General features: G+C 33.3%; 1 protein-coding gene across 1 annotated transcript; it reads right to left on the bottom strand.

Annotated features, from left to right (window-relative positions):
• Positions 1–3,134: 3,134 nt before the first annotated feature.
• On the bottom strand, positions 3,135–20,890 carry LOC132717792 (protein MCM10 homolog; the record flags this gene model as incomplete). The annotated part of the gene is given in 16 exon segments (XM_060701352.1): positions 3,135–3,368; positions 4,088–4,130; positions 4,864–5,012; positions 5,402–5,515; positions 6,119–6,258; positions 6,564–6,690; positions 6,972–7,183; positions 7,788–7,867; positions 14,827–14,985; positions 15,435–15,530; positions 15,974–16,054; positions 17,988–18,115; positions 18,477–18,635; positions 19,477–19,639; positions 20,094–20,280; positions 20,756–20,890. Coding segments are annotated over 16 exon segments (1,995 nt in total). The 3' UTR covers positions 3,135–3,266.
• Positions 20,891–23,123: the final 2,233 nt, after the last annotated feature.

Here is a 23,123-nt window from a genome sequence, read left to right as displayed (position 1 = left end):
AGTTAAGTAAAAAGAAAATTACAGGTCAAGTAAATTATTAGTTAAATATTAACAAATTCGAAAGATGAAAGAAAAAGGACTTCATGTTTGAAAATAATTATCACTAAATATTACACCGCATTAAAAGACTTTTCTTTCTTGTAAATTGGCAACTGTTGTGAATGAATTTCTTCCGTTTTGAAAGTTTTATGAATTGATTCAGTAACCTTTTTTCATAACTATTTTTCCTTTGATTTTACAAAAATGGTTATGCATTTATATATTCACTGCGTATCTGATACTTGTGATTTTTCGGGGGGAAAAATAAATTTTGTTTATATTAACTGCGTTATTTACTTACATACTGGTATATATACATGATTGTGTGAAGTAAAGCTGCTGTGATTATTATAGTAGATTAAAATGTAAGGCTTGTTTATAATTTAATGTTATTATGTAAATAAACAGTTAAAGCATTCAAATAGCTTCTTGTACTTCCCTTTGGTGTAGTCCAATAAATTGTACTCCCAAGTGAAGATACTGACCACAAGATTCAGACCCAAAACAAAGAATTTGAGAAACTGGAGAAGGCAGATTATTTTTACTTGCCTGGTTGTATAATGTAATGGATCAACAGTTACATCCTTCACATTGAGAAAACAACAATTGGAGATACAAAAAGTATATAAAACATATTAGGTAGTGTAATCCTCAACATAAGGAACTATATTTTAAGGATCAAATTTTAAAGCGTAAATATTCTCCATTGTTTATCCTCATGGAATTACTATTTGATATTAACTTTATAAAAATTGTTTTAAACATTTGATTTACCCACTTTAATGTTCTTCAATATATTGCACATAATGCTTGAATCTTTAACTTGATGTATCAACTCGTCGTTAGCTTGACTAGACGCAGAATAATCGAGCTAATGCAGTCACCCATTTGGCGGCGTCCCTGTGGTTAAGTTTCTGGGTGTAAGCAAGTATCTCCATAACTACTGAAGGGAATGAATTGAAACTTCACACAACACATGTTCTCTGTGATTATCTAACATGATTGGCATAAGTCCCATAACTCTAATTTGCTTTTTTGCATAATTATGCCCCTTTTTCGACTTAGAAATCCTTGGTTAAGTTTCTGCGTGTAAGCTGGTATCTCCACAACTACTTGAGGGAATGAATTGAAACTTCACACACTTGTTCTCTGTGATTATCTTACATGATTGGCACAAGTCCCATAATTCTTGATATGTTTTTTCACAATTATGCCCCTTTTTCGGCCTAGAAATTCTTGTCTAAGGTTTTGCTTGTAAGCTGGTATCCCCATAACTACTGAAGGGTTTGTACCTTTTTTGGGACAATTTTATGCATTTGAAATAATAATAAAGCAGTGATTTACTCGATAAAATAAAAGGCCTTTGTACCTTTTCTGACAAATTTATGTATTCATATAGGTAAGCATTATTATACATGTACTCGATTAAAACACCCTTGTGACAACTTTTTCGAATAGTTCAGCGTTACTGTCCTCCCAACAGTTCTCGTTTTAAATCTTGCACTATTCAGAATTAAGGTCAAGTATTCTTTTGGTTTGCGATGAAGTCTTGTAAGCATTAAGACATTACTCATATATTAGAACTACAACCCTGCCTATTAAAATCTTTATTAATGTGTTTATCTGGATTTTATACTGTTTTCAATACATTGCATATATTTTTTGAGCAACCTAACCAGCTTTCGTGGATAATTAACTTGTAATTAACAATTTCTCTGCAAAAGACAGACTATTCATACAACATGATTACTAAGTATGATTACTAAGTCTACCTAACAAACTGTGCAGAGTCAGGCATAGTCTTTAGAAAATTTTGATTGGGTTTTAAGAAATTCAAGTCATTCACTAGAGGATATTGCACGTCACAAGATTTACTTGTGAAGGTTATTGATTGACATTTTAATTGGATGTCAAAACTGTGTTATGTTGGGGTAAGTGAACAGGACAGGAAAAATCTGATTATGACTTACCTAAAGCATTTCTTTACTTTACCATATGTTATAAAGTAAATTCTGGAAAAAATTCTGACACTTGTCTGTACAGGCTGTGTGACAACATGGGTAATACCGACAATTGATTTTGAAGCCCCAAGTAGAAAGCTCACAAACTTTACAAGGGTGACACGGTCACAAAATATGCCAGTCACAAAAGCTATAGGTGGAGATGCGTTTGGCATGCATGAAGGACAAACAAAACCTGGGTATTTCATCTTTAGTTACTTTGACCTTGCATATATTGACCTAAATTATGTCACAGCCGTAGTCATGATAATGACTACATGTACTTCAATAAATGACTAAATGGTCCCTATACACATCTTCATATTTTTTTCCTGAACTTTGACCTCTATGTGTGACCTTGACCCAGAATTTAGCATGTGACAGCCAATTCAAAGTGTGACCTTTGACCTGGTTCATGTGCATGACACAGCCTCCCCCTTAGTGGTGAACATTTCTAAGAAGTTTCATTAAAATCCCTCCATGCCAGTAGGATATATGCTCTGGATAAAATTTGACATCGCCTGCATGCCAGAGATTTCCCATAATACATCAATGGGCATATAAAAAAGGGAAAACTTGATACTGAAATCAACAAAAAGTGCTGGAGGCATTTTGGCATTTTTGTTTCGCATACATAAGTTTAAAAAAAAAATTAAAATCTAAACACACTTCTTTAGCAGTATAAAGTAAATGTCACTTTGTTACTGAAAATATTACTGGTTTATATAGAAATAAATCTAGATATACATCACATTTTATTACATAAAAATTCTAATTTTTGTACAATTTTCATATATAAAACTTTTAAAAATTGCCAATCAGAAATGTAAATATTGCAACATTGTTGAAACTTAAAAATTAGTATTTCTATTAGTGTATGAAAGTAAACCTTGTAGAAATTCAGTCAAGAGGCATATTAGGCCAGCAAGCTATTAATTTCTCTTGAGTGTTGTACATAATATATATATAATTATATATTTCAATCTGTAATTTATTTCATCCTAACAGGTATAAGAAAAACTTCAGCTCATTTCTACACGAGAGCAAATTGTACCATCTATTATAGATTGCTGCCTCTATGCACAACTGGCACATTATCACTTTCATCAAGTCTTGGAACTATTTTCCATTCTTCACCTCTAGACTTAACAAATCCTGTTATCTGCATCATTTCCTTTCACATCAACCTAACTTTTGTTGTTTAATTTCAATCACTACACTGTATGTTCAGCCATTAAAGGAAGCTTTTCCTTGCAAGCTTCCAATAAATTTCTGTTCATTTCCACGTAAACACAACTCTTCTGACTCAAGTTTAGGTCCATTCCTCTCCTGTGTTAGAAATTCAAGATAAATGTTAAAATTTTCTAAAAAAAATAAATTGTTATTCATTGCAATAAAATCTATTATTATTGCCATTAGAAGAATTAAAATGTTTGGTGTTTACAGATCAAGTCTTTTTTTGCCTAATAAATTCCTTAAAAATAAAGGAATATAGGAGTTTCTAAATTATCACATAACAGTAAAGTTATCTTTAAATGTGCATGTATTGACAAATATGCTAGATTGATCAAAATTTATCTTATAATTCATGTACAGCTAAATATAGTACAACAATACAAATAATAATTATTATACAGTTTATACCTTTGAGATAAATGAAAGTTAGATCATTAAAATGTAACCAATTGTTCATCATTATGTAAACTTCACAAAGGATTAGGAATTTTTGCTTTTGTTAAGGAAATAAATATTTTGAATGGCTCACATGCCTTACCCTAAGTAAAAGAAAGATATGAGCTGGCCATGACAAAACCAACATAACACATTTGCAACCAGCATGGATCCAGATTAGCCTGCACATCTGATCAGGATCCATGCTGCCCACTATCAGTTTCTCTTCTTGTTGTTATAGGGTTTGTAAGCAAACAGCATGGATCCTGATCTGAGTCCATGCTGCTCGCAAACACATTATGTTGGCGTCATGGCGCGGCTCAATTCTGTATGAAGCCATCAATGTACAGATGACATTACATTTGTTGTCTACTTACCTTTAACATAGATACTCTCTCCCAGTTGGAAGAACCACAATCCCTGCAAAAAATATATGTACATTTAAAATGGATAACAATTTAGATGAATTTGAAAATTTAAATTTTGAAAATGTCAGGAAATTTATATCTAGTACTTATAATCATGAACAATAATCTTTTCATAGTGTTTTTAATGTTTATGTTAAATTAATATTTTCAGTCTCAATTTTATTTTCAATAAAGCAAATTAAAAAATATAGATCAATCTATGACAAAATGTTATTCTTTTATGGACATTTCTTTTGCAACCAGTCAATAGTATTGAACCCAGTGCCCTCCACTCCCTGGTAATAGAACGAATATTGACTTTTGAAATTATCAATCCCCATCTAAGGAAAGCCATGACCCCCCTCTCAAACTCCTTGGTTAGAGAGGAAATTTTGTATTATCTATCCCCCACATTCTTGCAAGGTGCTTGGGACAGTGACATGATAAAATGAGCCGTGTCATGACAAAACCAACATAATGGGTTTGCGACCAGCATGGATCCAGACCAGCTTGCGCATCCGCGCAGTCTGATCAGGATCCATGCTGTTCGCTTTCAAACCCTATTACAAGTAGTGAAACTGATAGCGAACAGCATGGATCCTGATCAGACTGCACGGATGCGCAGGCTGGTCTGGATCCATGCTGGTCGCAAACCCATTATGTTGGTTTTGTCATGAAGCGGCTCAAATATCAATTAAATGACAACTTGTAGTCCTAAACAGACTACAGAATTAACAATGACTTACTTGCAAGGTTTTGTTGGCAGTCTATCAATGCTTACAGTACGCCTCTTGCAATGTTTACATTTAAAGAATCTTTTCACTCCTTTCACTTGTTTTGTTGGATGATTTTCCTTCTTACATCTTTCATGTATACTAAAATACCTGTAATTACACTGAAAAACAAATACAGTGATAATTTTATGAACAGTATAAGATGCATGTTAGCCAAGAATGGAAGATTTCTATCAAAAAGTTTTCATATTCAAATTCTGTACCCAAACTTTAAGTGTACCTTTTTCCTTAATATTTCTATACACTGTGAATTCACTTAATTTTGTAGGCATGGAATTTTGTGGTTTTGTCACAAAACACATCTTCATGGGTTCTTAAATTTGTTGACTGTGGGCTGTTTATTCCAAAAGGTAAAATCAAATCAAAAGATCAATATTGCCATAGATTCTATGGAGTGAAATGGAAATAGGCTTAAAGTAACTTCACAAAGTCTATGTAAACTTTATTGTAATCATTTGACAGGTTATCACACAAAAACATTAAATCTTACCTGTAAACACATAAACAATTTGACTGGAACCTCCATGATTGCCCCCATTTTATCTTCCATTTGTTCTTTCTTCTCTAGTGCTGAGAAATATCTCTCTTCTTGTTCAGATTCAGCCTTAATTAAAAATCATAGCATTTATATTGTCATGTATTTTTTAAACAAGATGGACCACATTTGGTTTTATAGTTTGTCGTATCTCTTGTGCTGTTGTACTAGGTTCAAATGAATTAATTGGGTTATAAATGGAAACCTGAGCTGAGCTAAACTCCGACACACAGCTTGAAGCTTGTTCTAACACACAGCACCTGAATCACCAAGAGAGTAGTCGAAACACAGCAATGTTGTTGAACCAGGTATAATTGAAAAGGAATACCACCCAACGCTCTGATTTAGCTCAATGACTTTAAAAGATTCAATGTCCCATAGCAGTGTTTCACACTCAGAACCTACACCGCTCAATGACTAGTGGTTTTTAGCAATACAAAACTTACTGGAAGTAGCAGAGACAGACTTTTATATGTTAAATTATACTTTATCACATTATATTCTTCCAGTTTTAAATTTATTTATCAAAGCATTGGCACTTGTTTCAAACAGCAAGATATGCCATATTTACATAATACAAAAAGAGAGATGTCATATAACTGGATTTCGATGGGTTAAGATATTACAATTTTTAACATTAGACACAAGTCTAAGGTAATTAAATAATCATACTTCTGCCAGAGCTCCTTTGTGTTTTGATTTTTTCTTCAATAATTGTTGTACATCAGGTGAGTTTAGATCTAGATCTCCCAGCAGCTTGGATTTCTTTTGTGGAGGCTCTTTACTACTAGAGTCCCCAGTGTTATCATCCTCTGTTAATATAAAGAGAATATAAAGAAACCAGCCTTAAAATGATCTTTGTTTTCCCTCCCAAACCCATCCCAGTCTGGGTAGGATAAGTAAAGTAGGTAATTTTTTTTATCCAAAATATTTTTGTTGATGAACCAAAGACTTTTTATCAGACATACGGTGTGTTTTTTACAAGTGTTTTTTTTGTAAAGCCCTTTTTTTTGGTAATAAATCATCATTTTATTTTTGGTAATAAAACAAACAATATTTATTTTAAGCCTAAATGCAGCAATATATTTCATATGCAATGTTACAAAGCGACACATACCCATGTCTTCAGCAACTCGTTTTCTAATCTTTTCTCTTGCCTCAGGTGATGTAATTTTCTTCCTCACAGAATTTGGATCTTCTTTGTTTACCCCACCTTTAGATTTAATCTTTGCAATGGCCAATCGCTGCAATGCAAGAAAAAAAAGCATCATTTATTTTTCATTTTTATGTCTTCAATTAAGCTGACACAGACATATGCACATATAAAATACAAATAATGTTACTGTACTGCATAACTAACCATCTTTAATCAAATTAAAACCATTTAGGGGATAAAGATTTGAATCTCAAAGGTATAACATACAATTTTCTTGCAAGGAAAAAGGGCAATAAATCAGCCAATTTTTCTCAGGAAAATAAAACAAACCAGACACAGAATTTTTCTTGGCCTTGGGTGCATCAATACCTTTGCTAATTCTGCTGATGCTTTCCCTTTCCCTTTATTTATTGGTGCATCCAATGAAATCTCTTGTCCAAAGCCAATACCCTTGCCAAGTGTTGGCGTACTTGTCAACAATTCAACCTCCTTTTTCTTCTGCAGGAGTGTCTTCGAGTGTTGCTTTAGAAGATCTTTAGCAGAAGCAGATGGTACTATATCACCTTCATCTATTTTATTTACTGCAAATAACAAATGAAAACAGAAAGATATAATTCCTTTTGTCTCCAAACTGTAATTAACACAGAATTTCACACAATAAACAGCGATTTAAACAGAAAAAGTTTCATCTTCTTTTGAGAACTAACAGTAATGAAATAAACATTATGATACCAGTATACTGAGGCCAGATTGTACATCTGTGCAGTCTGACTAGACTATAAAGTTAGCTACAAAATCCTTGTATTTTGATACTGATGTAACTTATACTGCTAAAAACTGTTATAAAATGGAAAACATGGCATGTTTAGTTTTTCTAAGCTACAGCAGCAAGTTATAGCTTATGGTTCTGATAATTTTATCAATATTGTAATGGAATATATTATCTAGGGGATGAAGGATCTTCATCACCACCAAAGCTGAAAAGTTACAAAATCATCCTAATGACAAAGTAACATATTAAATGTAACTAAAACGAAAGATTTTTTTAAATATGGCTTCCAATGTAATCAGGCTATATGAATCAATATTATACCAAATTCAACTTAACTCTAGAAAAGGAGTAATCATACACAGCTTATAAACTGTGTAACATCAATATTTGTTTATCTAAATTATCTAAATTACCTGTTGGGTTTGCATCTTTCTTCACAAGATGTTTTACAAAGTTCATAGACCCAGCTGATGGAACAGACAAAAGTTGTAATCTGGAAAAAATATAATACATCATAAATACATGTATAATAATATAATCTTTTCCAAAGTTTAAGTTTTTATAGAAAGAGTTTTATTGAAATCAAGCCAAAAGTTTTTGTCCATTAACTTGGGTGGCCGTGATTCATTATGTTAAGAATTTTCACAATGATACTTTGACACAGTATATTTTGTAATAATTCAAGTGTGCTATATTGAAGAATTTTGGTAGATGCATTTAAATTTACTTCAATGTTTAAAACTATCCAAATGTTTTCTTTCCTAGTGAACATTTGATAAGACTGTGACATAACAGAAAAGATTTAGACTCGAAATAGCTATTAATTTTGGGCACATTTTACATTTCATAGATAGATAGATAGATAGATTTATTTCGGCATAAAGGTAAACATGTTACATGATAAACAAACACAATATAGATTAAAACAATTACAAATAAATAAATAAATGAATGAATACTATATAATGAAGTTGGGCCGTTGGAACTCGACAGCTTATTTAACTTATATAAGAGTAAACACACAAAATTAGAATATTATTTATAGGGCACTTATCATTTCATTCCAGATATTTGGTTTCTTGGGGATTCATTACCATATTGGGCCGGCGTCAGAGCGCAGTTTAGAAATACGCCCAATCTAAGTCTTCCAGACGGACATAGCATTGCTTGGTGGGGCATTCGAGGATTGGGATGGGAAGATTTCATTCATTGTGTCCAACTACCTGTGGTTTTTCGAACACCGCCAAAGGTTGTATTTTTTCATTTAGGCGGCAATGACCTTACTAAGCATTCATTACGCTTCATATTTAAAATGGTGCAGGAAAGCATCCAATATATTACATCCGCTTTTCCCGACTCCGAATTCGTCTGGGTCGATATTTTGCAGCGTATCGATTGGGGTGTTGGAAATGACGAAAAACGTCTTATAGAAAAGAAAAGAAAACGCGTAAACCAATTTGGGCGCAAAATAATTAGGCTAACAAAAAACCATCATTGTATACGTTTCGATATCGACGAAAGTACACCGGGATTTTTTAGGAGCGATGGCGTTCATCTATCCGACGTCGGCCTTGATATGTACATTGACACAATCCGGGAAACTTTATTGAAAATATTGTAATAAGAATTTTGGGGAAATAAATAATAATTTATTCTGTGGCGGAAAATTCTTTTTCTTAGGTGCGACCAGGAGTCACTTGCTACAATTTGCTAGTGTCTTTCATACAGGGAGATAAAAAATTCACATTGCATACCTATGGTCGTGGAATATTCCATAGTGGTTGTCTGTGGGTAGACTGCGATCTGTAGGATTCAAAATTACTTATTTGGTTTAAATGGGCCTTCAAGAACTGGCCAGATAGCTATGACTAGGCGTTCTTTGATGAGCTCTAATTTTGTTAGGCCGATCTTATGTTAAGCACTCTATAACTATGTTGCACTGGTGGTTATATCAGGTACGACGGAGTACCTTGCTTGCTGGTTATATTAGGTACGGCGGAGTACCTTGCTTGCTGGTTATATTGGGTACGGCGGAGTACCTTGGCTACTGGTTATATTAGGTACAGCGGAGTACCTTGGCTGCTGGTTATATTAGGTACGGCGGAGTACCATGTTTGCTGGTTATATTGGGTACGGCGGTGTACCTTCTTAGCATACTATATATATCGCCAGGCGGCGGCTATCATTACAAAATAATAGTGCAATAGGGGTAGGGATCTATTTGGGCGTACGGCATATCGCTCCTGGTCGCACCTTTTATCTCCTATAGTGGTAGTCTGTAGGTAGATCAATTTAATCTTCATTAGTGGTTGTCTGATGAAGATTCATCGCGCTGTCATGACCGATTCCGCCATTTTTCACAAACCAACTGAAAATACTTAATAATATGTTTTTATTGATGAAATGTCTGATGACGTGCCTCGTTACATAAATAGAATATAAACAGTTTGTTGTTTGTTTGTTTGTTAACTATAAACTACTGAGTCCTAGAATAATCAAGATTAATTCTCAATATTAATCTACTTTATTATGGCTCAGTGACATGTCCATAACCTATAAAGCATTTTAGTCTGGCCTTAAGTACACTCCCAAAATCTCGTGCCGGGAGAAGTAAGTCATTATGACGTAGCAAGTCCTATATAAAGGCGATCATTTCGGTATTCGCCCTCTTTTTCTCGACAAAGCAGTAAGCAAAAAACCCACCCACCGCACCCAGAAGTATCATGTTATCTGTTTTCATATCTTAGTATTTGATGTTTTATGAAATTGTTGAAGTCCAAATGGTGCTGCTTAGCTTTTATATTTCAGTATGTTTCTGGCTGTAACTGCGCCCGTACTGCTGACTTTAGGGAGGCACGCTAAACGTTAAATGGACGAATATACACAATGAACAGCCATGCCGGAGTTCCATAGCAGCATTCACCGGACTGATTGTACTAACGACTTGTGTAAAACTATCCTAGACAAGGATCAACAATGTTTACTATTTGTACATATGTGTTTATTAACAATATACGCCGGGATTCAAGAATGAACAAACAATTTGAACAAAGTGCAGCGCCCTTTGGTCGGAGAGTACTAACGACTTTGTTAATTATAATTGTGTAAAATCGAGCGTGTTAAAGCATCCTAGACAAGGATAGACAGTTTATTTCAATACATATGTGTTAAATTACAAACTTAAGTTGGAGACAGGCATATATATTAACAGTGGTTACAAAACAATAGTTTTCATACTTTATTTTATTGTTATGACAGCGGAAAATTCTTTTTCTTAGGTGCGACCAGGAGTCACTTGCTACAATTTGCTAGTGTCTTTCATACAGGGAGATAAAAAATTCACATTGCATACCTATGGTCGTGGAATATTCCATAGTGGTTGTCTGTGGGTAGACTGCGATCTGTAGGATTCAAAATTACTTATTTGGTTTAAATGGGCCTTCAAGAACTGGCCAGATAGCTATGACTAGGCGTTCTTTGATGAGCTCTTATTTTGTTAGGCCTATCTTATGTTAAGCACTGTATAACTATGTTGCACTGGTGGTTATATCAGGTACTGCGGAGTACCTTGCTTGCTGGTTATATTAGGTACGGCGGAGTACCTTGCTTGCTGGTTATATTGGGTACGGCGGAGTACCTTGGCTACTGGTTATATTAGGTACAGCGGAGTACCTTGGCTGCTGGTTATATTAGGTACGGCGGAGTACCATGTTTGCTGGTTATATTGGGTACGGCGGTGTACCTTCTTAGCATACTATATATATCGCCAGGCGGCGGCTATCATTACAAAATAATAGTGCAATAGGGGTAGGGATCTATTTGGGCGTACGGCATATCGCTCCTGGTCGCACCTTTTATCTCCTATAGTGGTAGTCTGTAGGTAGATCAATTTAATCTTCATTAGTGGTTGTCTGATGAAGATTCATCGCGCTGTCATGACCGATTCCGCCATTTTTCACAAACCAACTGAAAATACTTAATAATATGTTTTTATTGATGAAATGTCTGATGACGTGCCTCGTTACATAAATAGAATATAAACAGTTTGTTGTTTGTTTGTTTGTTAACTATAAACTACTGAGTCCTAGAATAATTACAAATAAATAAATAAATGAATGAATACTATATTATGTAAACCATGACATGTTCCCAAAACCAAGGATAACACAAAAAAGAGCAAGCTCTTATTTCCATTGTGGTCCTTAGCATTTGGTGGCATGACATAGAGAGGTATTTCATAAAAGAAAAAAAAAATATCACAAATTATAAGATAAATCACATTAATGAAGGATATCATTTAAAATCATCACAATTTAAGATGTAAGGTATTGTAAATAAAAAGTCATTATCACATTAAGAAACAAGAGCTGTCCGTAAGACAGCGCGCTCGACTTTTTTATTGCTTGCCAATAAAAAAAGTTTTTGCAGTAAAAGGCAATACAAGAATCTCTGTATTTTTAAAGTGAACTAGTTGTTTGATACCCTTGAATATTACAGCAATGTTTATATGACATAATTTATGGTAAAGTGAACAAGTGGATAGGAATGAATTTTTTTAGATTTTTTAAGTTTTTTAGTGCTTGCCTATAATACAAAACATTGACAGTTAAGGGCCATAATTCAAATAAAATCTTTGACAGAATTACCTTCTCCTGGACATGTTTGGGAATCATGATTGTAAACAAGTATTCCAATTTTCAAATTAATATCTCAAACAGTTCAGTCAAAAAGTGGACTGGTACTAAAAACTTAACCAAGATTCTAAGTCGATAAAAGGCCTTAATTTTTAAAACAAATCCTTGACAGAGTTACCTTCTCTTGCGTACAGATGGGGGTAATGATGTGAAATAGCATTAAAAGTTTCAAAGCAATATCTCAAAGGGTTAAGGCAATAAGTGGATTTTACCCATATTCAATGTATTTTCTAAGTCAAAAAGGGGCATAATTCTGTCAAAAACCTTGACAGAGTTATGTCCTCTTGTCTGTTGATGAAGGTCGTGATGGTAAACAAGTATGGTCAGTTTCAAAGCAATACCTCCAATGGTTTTGAAATAAAGTGAGGTGGTACAAAAAACTTAACCAAGCTCAATACACTTTCTAAGTCAAAAAAGGGCCATAATTCTGTCAAAAACCTTGACAGAGTTATGTACTCTTGTCTGTAGATGGAGGTTATGATGGTGAACAAGTATGGTAAGTTTCAAAGCCATACTTGTAATACTTCTGAAATAAAGTGGGGTGGTACGAAAAACTTAACCAAGGTGTGACGCCAACGCCGACGCCGACGCCGGGGCGAGTAGGATAGCTCCCCTTTTCATAGAAAAGTCGAGCTAATAAGTATGTGCATAGTAAGAAAGGATTACATTAAAAAAAAATATCACAGTTGTTATGAGTATGTAAGGAAAGAACATGCCATAGATTACACTATTCAAAAAAAGATAAAGTTTTTAAAGTCTTAATAAAAAATTTAAAACAAATATCAAAAAAATGAAACAGTAAACCTGAGCCGAAAAATAATTCACTAAAATAATGAAAACATAAAATTTTCTTGCAAGAAATTTTAAGAAAGACACTTAGATGCTACTTAAAAAGTGACTTTTGATGGCTACCTTAAAACGATGAAATTTGTTAATTTCAGTTATGCAGGTTGGACGACTGTTCCATAGTTTAGCACCAATAAAACTGAAAGACTTTGACCCGGAACCTTTAACCTTAGGAAGACAATACCCTCCTTTTTTGCTCAGTCTGGTGCAATAAGAATGCATAGATTCCTGAGAAACAAAATAATCACTTAAGTACTCTGGGGCCATTTGGTTTTTAACCTTAAAAACGTGACATAACATGATTTGTTCAACTCTTTTACAAACTGGTAACCAATTAAGGGATTTAAAATGGGAAGGGCCAATATGAACTCTGGAATCAAGGTTTAGAACAAATCTCATCATTTTATTTTGTGTTGTCTGTAATTTATTTTTCAAGACCTGAGTTAAACCATTAAACCAGACACAGCAGGCATAGTCAAAGTGGCACTGAATTAATGAATTGACAAGCAGTTTTTTGGTATGCTGTGTAAGGAAATCTTTCTTACGGTAAAGGAACTTTAACCTGGCGTTAAAGGCCTACTTGAGCACCAAGATGTAAAATAATTTAACACCTTTAACATATGCTTGAATGATAAAAATACAAGCTGTTTTAATTATCACTGAGTTAAGTCTCATCTGTGATAATTAGATGTGGGAAATGAACAAAAGCCCAATGGAACAATATTGTACAATATACAACATAAAAAATGTGATTTTAGCTTGTAAAGAGGCTGAAATGATGAAAATGTGGTCATGTAAATATCCTAAATAAAGCTGTAATTATGATGAAAATGTGGTCATGTAAATGGCCTATAGAGACTGTAATGATGAAAACGTGGTCATGTAAATAGCCTAAATAGGCTGTAATGATGAAAATGTTGTCATGTAAATAGCCTAAATAGGCTGTAATGATGAAAATGTGGTCATGTCAATAGCCTAAATAGGCTGTAATGATGAAAATGTGGTCATGTAAATAGCCTAAATAGGCTGTAATGATGAAAATGTGGTCATGTAAATAGCCTAAATAGGCTGTAATGATGAAAATGTTGTCATGTAAATAGCCTAAATAGGCTGTAATGATGAAATTGAGAACATGTAAATAGCCTAAATAGGCTGTAATGATGAAAATGTTGTCATGTAAATAGCCTAAATAGGCTGTAATGATGAAAATGTGGTCATGTCAATAGCCTAAATAGGCTGTAATGATGAAAATGTTGTCATGTAAATAGCCTAAATAGGCTGTAATGATGAAAATGTGGTCATGTCAATAGCCTAAATAGGCTGAAATGATGAAAATGTGGTCATGTAAATATCCTAAATAAAGCTGTAATTATGATGAAAATGTGGTCATGTAAATGGCCTATAGAGACTGTAATGATGAAAATGTTGTCATGTCAATAGCCTAAATAGGCTGTAATGATGAAAATGTTGTCATGTAAATAGCCTAAATAGGCTGTAATGATGAAAATGTTGTCATGTAAATAGCCTAAATAGGCTGTAATGATGAAAATGTTGTCATGTCAATAGCCTAAATAGGCTGTAATGATGAAAATGTTGTCATGTCAATAGCCTAAATAGGCTGTAATGATGAAAATGTTGTCATGTAAATAGCCTAAATAGGCTGTAATGATGAAAATGTTGTCATGTAAATAGCCTAAATAGGCTGTAATGATGAAAATGTTGTCATGTCAATAGCCTAAATAGGCTGTAATGATGAAAATGTGGTCATGTAAATAGCCTATAAAGGCTGTAATGATGAAAATGTGGTCATGTAAATAGCCTAAATAGGCTGTAATGATGAAATTGAGAACATGTAAATAGCCTAAATAGGCTGTAATGATGAAAATGTGGTCCTCCTTTAAATCAAACTTACAGATCTTTATCTTTTTGGCGTAATTTATCAATCTTCTTCTCATCATCAGGTTCAAGGTCATGAAGTGACAATGTTGTTATTTTCCCAGGAGCTTTCTTTGCTTCAAATGACTGTAATTTGTTCAAGGTCATTTTATCCTTTGATGATTTTGCCTGTGGTCTATTTAAATAATAATAAAATATTCATTTAATATTATCTTATACTGACCAGTGCCCATCACTCACTTTTCTATCAATAAAATTTTCATTTGATGGTGAAAGTTATTTAAATTTTGATTTTAAATCCCTGAAATGATACTAATGATGAGGACAACCACAAGAAAATGTTTTAAACAATTGTTTTTAAGGATACTCTACCTTAATAAATTAACTTTAAAACCTTAAAATATTCATCATTTAATTAAAGTATGTTTTAGCTAAATTGACCCACTGTTATAATCTTTTGACACAATGGCTATGATACATACAATACATTGTAAAGGAGATATTAACGGTTCTATATTAAATTAAAATATATATTATTCATGTTCAATATGATAGCTATAGAATGCAATGGTTTTTATTCCTATAATGTAGACATGTATTACAGAAATACTGTAGTTTCTATACCTCTGTGTAGTGTAAGTGTTTCCTCCATAGAAAAAACATCCAGATCCTGCGTTTTTATTTTTCTGTTGAGTGAAGGCTTTTGGTGTGATCCCAGTGCTGAAATTAATATAAAATACAATAAAAAATAGAAAATGTTATTTTAACAAAACCGCTACTAGGTCTTATAAGAAATATTCTTGCCTTTTTTTCATTAACAGTAACATATGTACAATGAACGTGATTTTGAAATTCAATTTCTGAGCTTATTTGAAATCATGGTAATTTTTTAACAATGCCATACACTTTCAATTGTTGTAGTTCAAATTGTCAGAAAACCTTGACTCAGGAAAACTTTGAAAGACTTATACATGATAAAACTTGTAATAAATCACTTGTTCAAAAGGTTACAATCATAAAAAATATGTAAATTATTTCTACTTAGTAATTCATAAGGTAAATCTTGTTAAAAAATTGCTTTACCATAAGCTAATCTTACTGACTACAACAGTTACAGAGTAAGTTAATGGCAAATATTCTGTAATATGTTTGTAACAGCTTACCTAGCTTGAAGTTCTGTACGTTTTGAGCTGGATTTTCTATATGCTGACTGTACATGGTATGTGCAGAATTCTCCTTGCATCCTATATAGAATTTGTAAAAAAGTTTAGCACAAAACTATATTTGTGTGAACTAATGATAAACTTTATATACTTCTCAATATGTCTGTATCTACATATCTGTTGGTTTTCAATTTAATGTCAATTCTTAACAAACTTTTATTACCATAAGTTCGTAACAACATTTTATTACCATACATAAAGGCAAACTGTTTTTTTTTCAAGTTTATCACTACATATCAATGATGGTAAACATTGACTTAACACTCTACAATTATTTCATTCTTTTAAAAAAAATGCATTTATTATCATTAGATGTTCAATCACATGGATATTCAATATTATTTAAATCTTTCAGGCAGTTCATATATTTTATGGTGTATGGCACAACACTGTTTAAAGTACTAGAGATGTATGTAGCCACTTAAGCCAGTAATTGTTCACAGAAAGAGCATCTACAACATATTGTTTAGTTAAAAATTTCAGCCATTTACCATGTAGATTTTGTAGACTGAACTGGCCCTGCTTTTAAAAATTAAAATAAATTAAAATACTAAAATAATTCAAGCACCTATCAATTAAGAATCTAATATTTGGCAGAGACTGAGAGTATACAAAATGTACATCCAAGTATGCTGGTGTGACTCTAAATTAGCAGCATACATCTGTCATAATCACCTGTTAGCATTCAAAAGTTTTTAATAAATTTATTGTTTATTGCAGAATTAAACATGTATGCATGGGTGCAAGTTAAAAATTTTGAAAAACCTGAACTATTTGTTTGGGGGCCAGGGGGCCGCAAGGGCCCCCGGTGGGTCCAGGGCAACGCCCGGCCAGGGGTCCAGGGGGCCGGAGGCCCCCGGAAGCTCCTGCATTATAGCACATTTGAAAGCCTAAAATGCAATTCCCTTGAATGATTACATGCCAGATAACATACATACTGTAGTATAGTATTTTCATTTAAATATTGCTCACATAATTATTTTCTTTTCTCTCTCTCTTTCTTAATGTATATAAACAAAAACATTTCAACACAAAAAGAAATGTGCATTCATATATTGTTTCCACTATTTAATATTGTGGTTCCAACAGTAAAGAGTGATAAAACAAACCAATATTTAAATAAATTGAAAATTGAGTTGATTTGTACCGAGTTTACGTTTTAATTAGGGCTGAGCTGACCCTGATTCCATACAAACAATAAATTGTTTTCAAAAAAGATAATTAAAACAAGCCTGGTTATGTTTCACAGTAAGTTTGTTTTTCATATGGTTCGGATCGTCTGCGTGCATTTAATTATTTTTTTCCCGCTGGATCCATACTTGATGGATTTTCTACATACAGTGCAGAAAGCTACGCCGGGAATGTCTGGCTTTTCCAGCCAGTTTCCGTAGTTATCCCCGTTTCGAAAAACATACAGACAACCATTCCCATCTCCATTTATTTTTCGAGGTCTTCTCGATATCTTTTGTATTAAATCCTTCGTGTAGAAACTTCATTTTGACTAACAAATTGTACATTACTTTCTGTTTACATATTACATGTAGCCGAATCGGTAACAAAGCCGCTTTTTCATTGGATGATTATAATTAGCGCGCCAATCTAAATCGTAATAAATTCACGGATAAAATTGCATGCCGGGATTAATAATACATGTTTTCGTAAATATCTCGTATATCTTCGGAAACTATCGGCAGTTTCCGCGAAAGTTTACTATTGACGCTTCGAGAACAACCGTGAGCATCCGTATGTTATATAGCGTTCTCGATTATGAACTTCTAATCGGTGGTACTTCTCAGTTTGAAAGAGTAGACCCGCACCATACCCCTCCAAATATCTAAACGGATTTACGCGATTCGCAAAAATGATCCCTCCGGCACGTGAAAAACCGGAACTTCCGGCACATGCCGGAAAACTTGCACCCATGTGTATGTTACAACTGAATCAAGTCATTTACTTGTTAATAAAAGATGAACAAGGGGAACCAGCCTTGGTTGTACCACGACATCGTCCAAGATCTTTTGAGATACCCATCATAAGAAGTTGTTGAGGATGATTTATTGTAATAGCTAATTCAGCCTGATTCTGTGAAAAAACCAAAACAATCAATAATAAAAAACACAAAAACACAGTAATACATACAACATGTTCAAGTACTAATATTTTGATACAATATTACATTTGTAGTTATAAAGATTTTTGACAGGTTATATGGCCTTATATAAACAGTTATTTGAAAATAGCCATCACCCATATATATACAGTCATATAACCTGTCAGGAATATTTATAACATATTTATAATACAGCCAACTTCCTTTTTTTAGAGAAAACTGTGAGATTTCTTCTGGCTGGTGGCTACCTATATATTTTTAAGTAAAGTTCTACCCAGTTTCTTTCAAATATGATGAAATCTCTTAGCATTGGAAAAAAAAGCATTTCCAAACCTTTTCAGCTTTATCCATGATAGATGGGTTGAGCAGACCAATGACCACACCTAGATCATTCTTCCAATGTTCCTTATATACATTCCCAAACAGGAAAAATGTAACAGTTTTATCACAGTTCTGTAAATCACTCAGCTTCCATATACAGTATGCTTTACCCTGCAAACATGTGATATATCAATTTACAGTACAGTAAAGTGAAAAGAATATACATGTATCAAGAATGTTGCTAATATTGTAATTTGGGGTTAATTCCAAGATATGGCAAATGTCATTCTGATTGCAGTTGTAACACTCTACCTTTTTTTCTTTTCTTTTTTTTTGCAACATCAGTTACATAAATTTAAATATACATACATAAAATAATGGTTTAACAAATAATAATATCATGTAATAAAATTTATGAAATAAATATATTATATAAGTTAAGACATTGGTTAAGGTTCCAAAATATCACAAATAAGATTATGACTATGTCAAGCAAGAAACTTAATAATTAAAAAAATTTAATACAATGACTTTGATAAAAGTGATCTATGGTTACAAAGGTTGTCTATTAAGCTTGAAAACTTATTTCCAATAGGGTCCTTTGAACCCTATGTAACAGCCTTGAATTCACCATTATCTCAATGTCACACACAGTTTCGATGAAAAGATTGCAAAACACAAACTCATTAGCTTTAGCAACTTTCTTGTAATAAATACTTCAAAAGCTATTTGAGCTGTGTCACAACAAAACCAACATAATGGGTTTGCAACCAGCATGGATCCAGACCAGCCTGTGCATCCGCGCAGTCTGATCAGGATCCATGCTGTTCGCTATCAGTTTATTTACTTGTTATAGGGTCTGTAAGCGAACAGCATGGATCCTGATCAGACTGCGCGGATGCGCAGGCTGGTCTGGATCCATGCTGGTCGCAAATGCATTATGTTGGTTTTGTCGTGACGCAGCTCATTTGCTCCTGTTTTTATTAAATCTGCTATAATGTAAGTAACTTACAGCAGCAGACTGTCGGGGCTCTGTCTTGTGAACAACAACTCCAAGAGTCACCCAGTTGTCCTTCTGTAAGTCTGTTCCCATTTTAGACACAAGTCTAGAAATTTTTACAAGATTACGGCCTTCCATCTTTCTTTTAAACACATCCATTGGTACTCTAGGATTTCTGATAGAAGTATTATGAAATTAATTTATAAAATTAAATAAGCTGAAATTTAACCAAAAATGTTGTTTCAATACTTTTATTATCTCTCAGCAATAGTAAATATAAATCACAACACTGTGAATATGTAGTTACTTCTAATCACATTGAAAAATATGACTTATAACCAATAAATACTTTAATGAAATCTAAATCTTGTCCATTTTTTTTTGTTTTGTTTTTTTGCCCGGCATTAAAGTTATATCAACAATTTTATGTCATGTGACAAATTTCCAGCTTTATTAGAAGAGGACAACCATGCCAAGCTGTACAATTTTGTCAATACTGAGAACTCATATTCCTTTCAAGAATTTAACTGGACAGGTTCAAATGATCTTTGACAGATAAGCATAATCACTTGAACAAAGATACTTAGACCAGCAACAGACTTAACTTTTTCATCGTACTAGCAACTTACATGATACGGATTCCGCAGAAGGGGTCCGTCACAGATTCACGCACATCCTCCTTTGTTATGGTAGATTTCTGCATGTACTCATCCTTCACCTTGTATTTACCACTGACAGTACCTGTAACTGGGTCAAGTGCTGGTTTCTGGGATACTTGCTGTATTGGATGAATTCTGAGCGGTTTTGAATTTGTTTCTAAAACATCAATTACATGTCTAGATTTTAACATTAATGATCTACGTAACTGATCAAGATAAAAATATCTAAAGAAATATATCTAAATTACATTCTTAGTAAAAAAAAAAAAAACCCTGTCAGATCTAACAGGTTGCAGTGATCAGTTAAATGATAATATTTCTTATTGATAAATATGTATTCCATGTATAAAATCACTTTGAAACCTTTTTTTTTGAAAATGTTTATATAACTATATCATGTCAGTATATCATAGTGTACTTCAAACTGCAAATCATATATTACTATGTGTTTTGTATCAAAAGTTGCCTGCAAATGCTATTGCGGCATGGCCAAGTGGTTAACATGTCAGACTGGTATTCTAATGATTGCTAGCTGCATTGGTTCAAACTCTGCTTATAGCTTCCTACACAATCAAACTAAAATAAATTCTGTATAAACCAAATGCTCTTCACTAAAACCTTTAACATTTTACCTGTCCACCTTGATATATTAGGTTTCTTAAGGACAGCAGGATCGTAGTTAGGCATATGAGCTTGCCGAGTCTTATGACCAGAATTTATCAACTTCTTCAATTCCTTCCCTTCTTTACTCAACTTGGATTTCTCTTCTGTTGACAAATAAAACATAAGTTAAAAGTATGAATTTTAAACCAATATGTATATCATTGAAGTGTACGAATCAATAATATGACATTCACAAATAAACATGTGCTTACGTGGGTTAGCAATATGATGGGGAAAAACAAAACATATCATAAGCTATTCTCAGTGCTTGATAATCAAACAATGTCTGGATGATGTAGGAATTAACAAAAAGGAAGATTTCATTACATAGTTTGATTCTTGGAATGAATACTGAAATTTAACCATTTTCCCCCCAAATTTGTGACAAAGGGCCATAATTCAGTCAAAATCTATACCAGAGTTATTTGCTTTGGACATAAACCTCAAATTATGATCAAAAGGACAAGTACAATGTATTCAGTCTCAAATGGATACCTTCAGAAGTTTTGATGATTCATATTGCAGACAAAACTAACCAAGAATTTTCAAAGTTCACCAAAGGCCATAATTCAGTCAAAATCAATGTCAGAGTTATGGGTCTTAGATATAGACCTCCATTTATGGTCATAAAGACATTTCTCAAGAGTCAAGGTGTTTAAAAGACTGATGTTGCATCAGGATTTTTTATTTTGCAAAGGGCCATAATTCAATCAAAATCCATGATAGAGTTATGAACCTTCTATTATTAAATATTTTTAATGTTTGACGAGATATGACTTTGTACAAGAAGTAACTTGAAACCTTTTAACCAAAATGTTACGCCGGCACCCAACTTACAGGAATAGTCTCACTAGTCTTCAAATAGGTGTCAAAAAAGTGTGAATTTCTATGAAGCAGACAAATGTGCACAATGTTTTAACTTTTTAAGTAGATACATTATCCTATATAACTTGTAAATATTTGAGAAAAATGCTAAAGTAAAGCACACTTGTTTGTTAATCAGGTACTATTCCATATTTTAAGTAGATACAATATCATTAACCCCTGGTCTAGAGTTTTAAACATAACAAGAGCTGTCGGTATAGGACAGCAAGGCTCAACTATTCTTAGTGCTTGATAGTAAAAAAGCCTTGATAATGTAAAAGTTTCTAAGTTAACAAAAGGGCATTTTTTTTCTTTAAATCCATGTTACAGTTATAGGCCTTGAAGAGAGTCCTATAATGCTCTCAAAGAAGAGTATAAAATTTCAACTTGTTTCAAAGCCAGATGTCAATAGAATATGAAAATATCTGAGGTGGTATACAAACTTAAATGTAAATTCTAAGTTGAACAAGCAAATTCGTTGAATTTATATCCCCCGCCGAGTACTGGTTATTATTAACACAACAACTGAAGACATAAGGCTTTATTTATATATTAATCATGGCATAAACTGTAATATTCTTTGAACTTGAAGCCTTGTACTGTCAAACAAGAAATTTTTTTAAGTTTTCACTATATACATATAAGGAAAATCTATGACCCCCTGGAGTGGGGCCAATTTTGACCCCAGGGCTAAAATTTGAACAAGTTTGGTAGAGGACCTATAGGTTATATCATATACCAAATATCAAAGCTCTAGGCCTTGTACTTTCAGACAAGATTTTTTAATTTTTGCATTTTTTGAAACTCCTTTTCTGGCCCTGTGACCTACTTATGCAACAGACCGGAACCATTTGATCAAACTTTGGCAGGGGACCACCCTAGGATCATTCCTGTAAAGTTTGGTTGCTGTGCAGTCATTTGTTTCTGAGGAGATGTTGTTTAAAGAAATTGCTGACGACGCACGACAACGGACGGTGGGGGATCACAATAGCTCACCTAGATGTAAAAACATCTTAATCTCCAGACTTTATTGCCATATTCAAGGCATCAAGAAGGGATCTCACAATTTTCAAATATTTTTAAATGTTATTGTAACAAATCATTTTAATTCTTCTTTAATAAAAACTAGAAATGTGTCCATAGGACACGGGTGCCCCCACCGCGCCACTGTTCTGTCAATCTTATGACTCTAGGTCAAATATTTTTTGAAAACTAAAAATCTTTTTACTAAGTAAAGGGCAAGAACTTTACAAATACTAAATTTCCCCAAAGAAACCCCCAAGTTAAAAATTTGAAAATTTTATTACTTTTTTTCCCCAAGGGGGAAAAATAACTTTTAAAAAAATTTAAAAAAAACCCACATGAAAATTTCCCAGGTTCTTTAGCTTCAAAGTGAGGTAAATTCATTTTTCCTGTAATTTAGTGATGTTGTTTATTTTTCCCTTTAAAGTTGGATCGATTCTAAAACCCCCA

The sequence above is a fragment of the Ruditapes philippinarum genome, unplaced genomic scaffold, assembly GCF_026571515.1.
Source record: "Ruditapes philippinarum isolate M1 unplaced genomic scaffold, ASM2657151v2 ctg4513_1_1_1_1, whole genome shotgun sequence".
In the NCBI taxonomy this organism is placed as follows: Eukaryota; Metazoa; Mollusca; class Bivalvia; order Venerida; family Veneridae; genus Ruditapes; species Ruditapes philippinarum.
The sequence above is the reverse complement of the archived record's forward strand: the minus strand, read 5'-3'. Positions and strand labels throughout refer to the sequence as shown.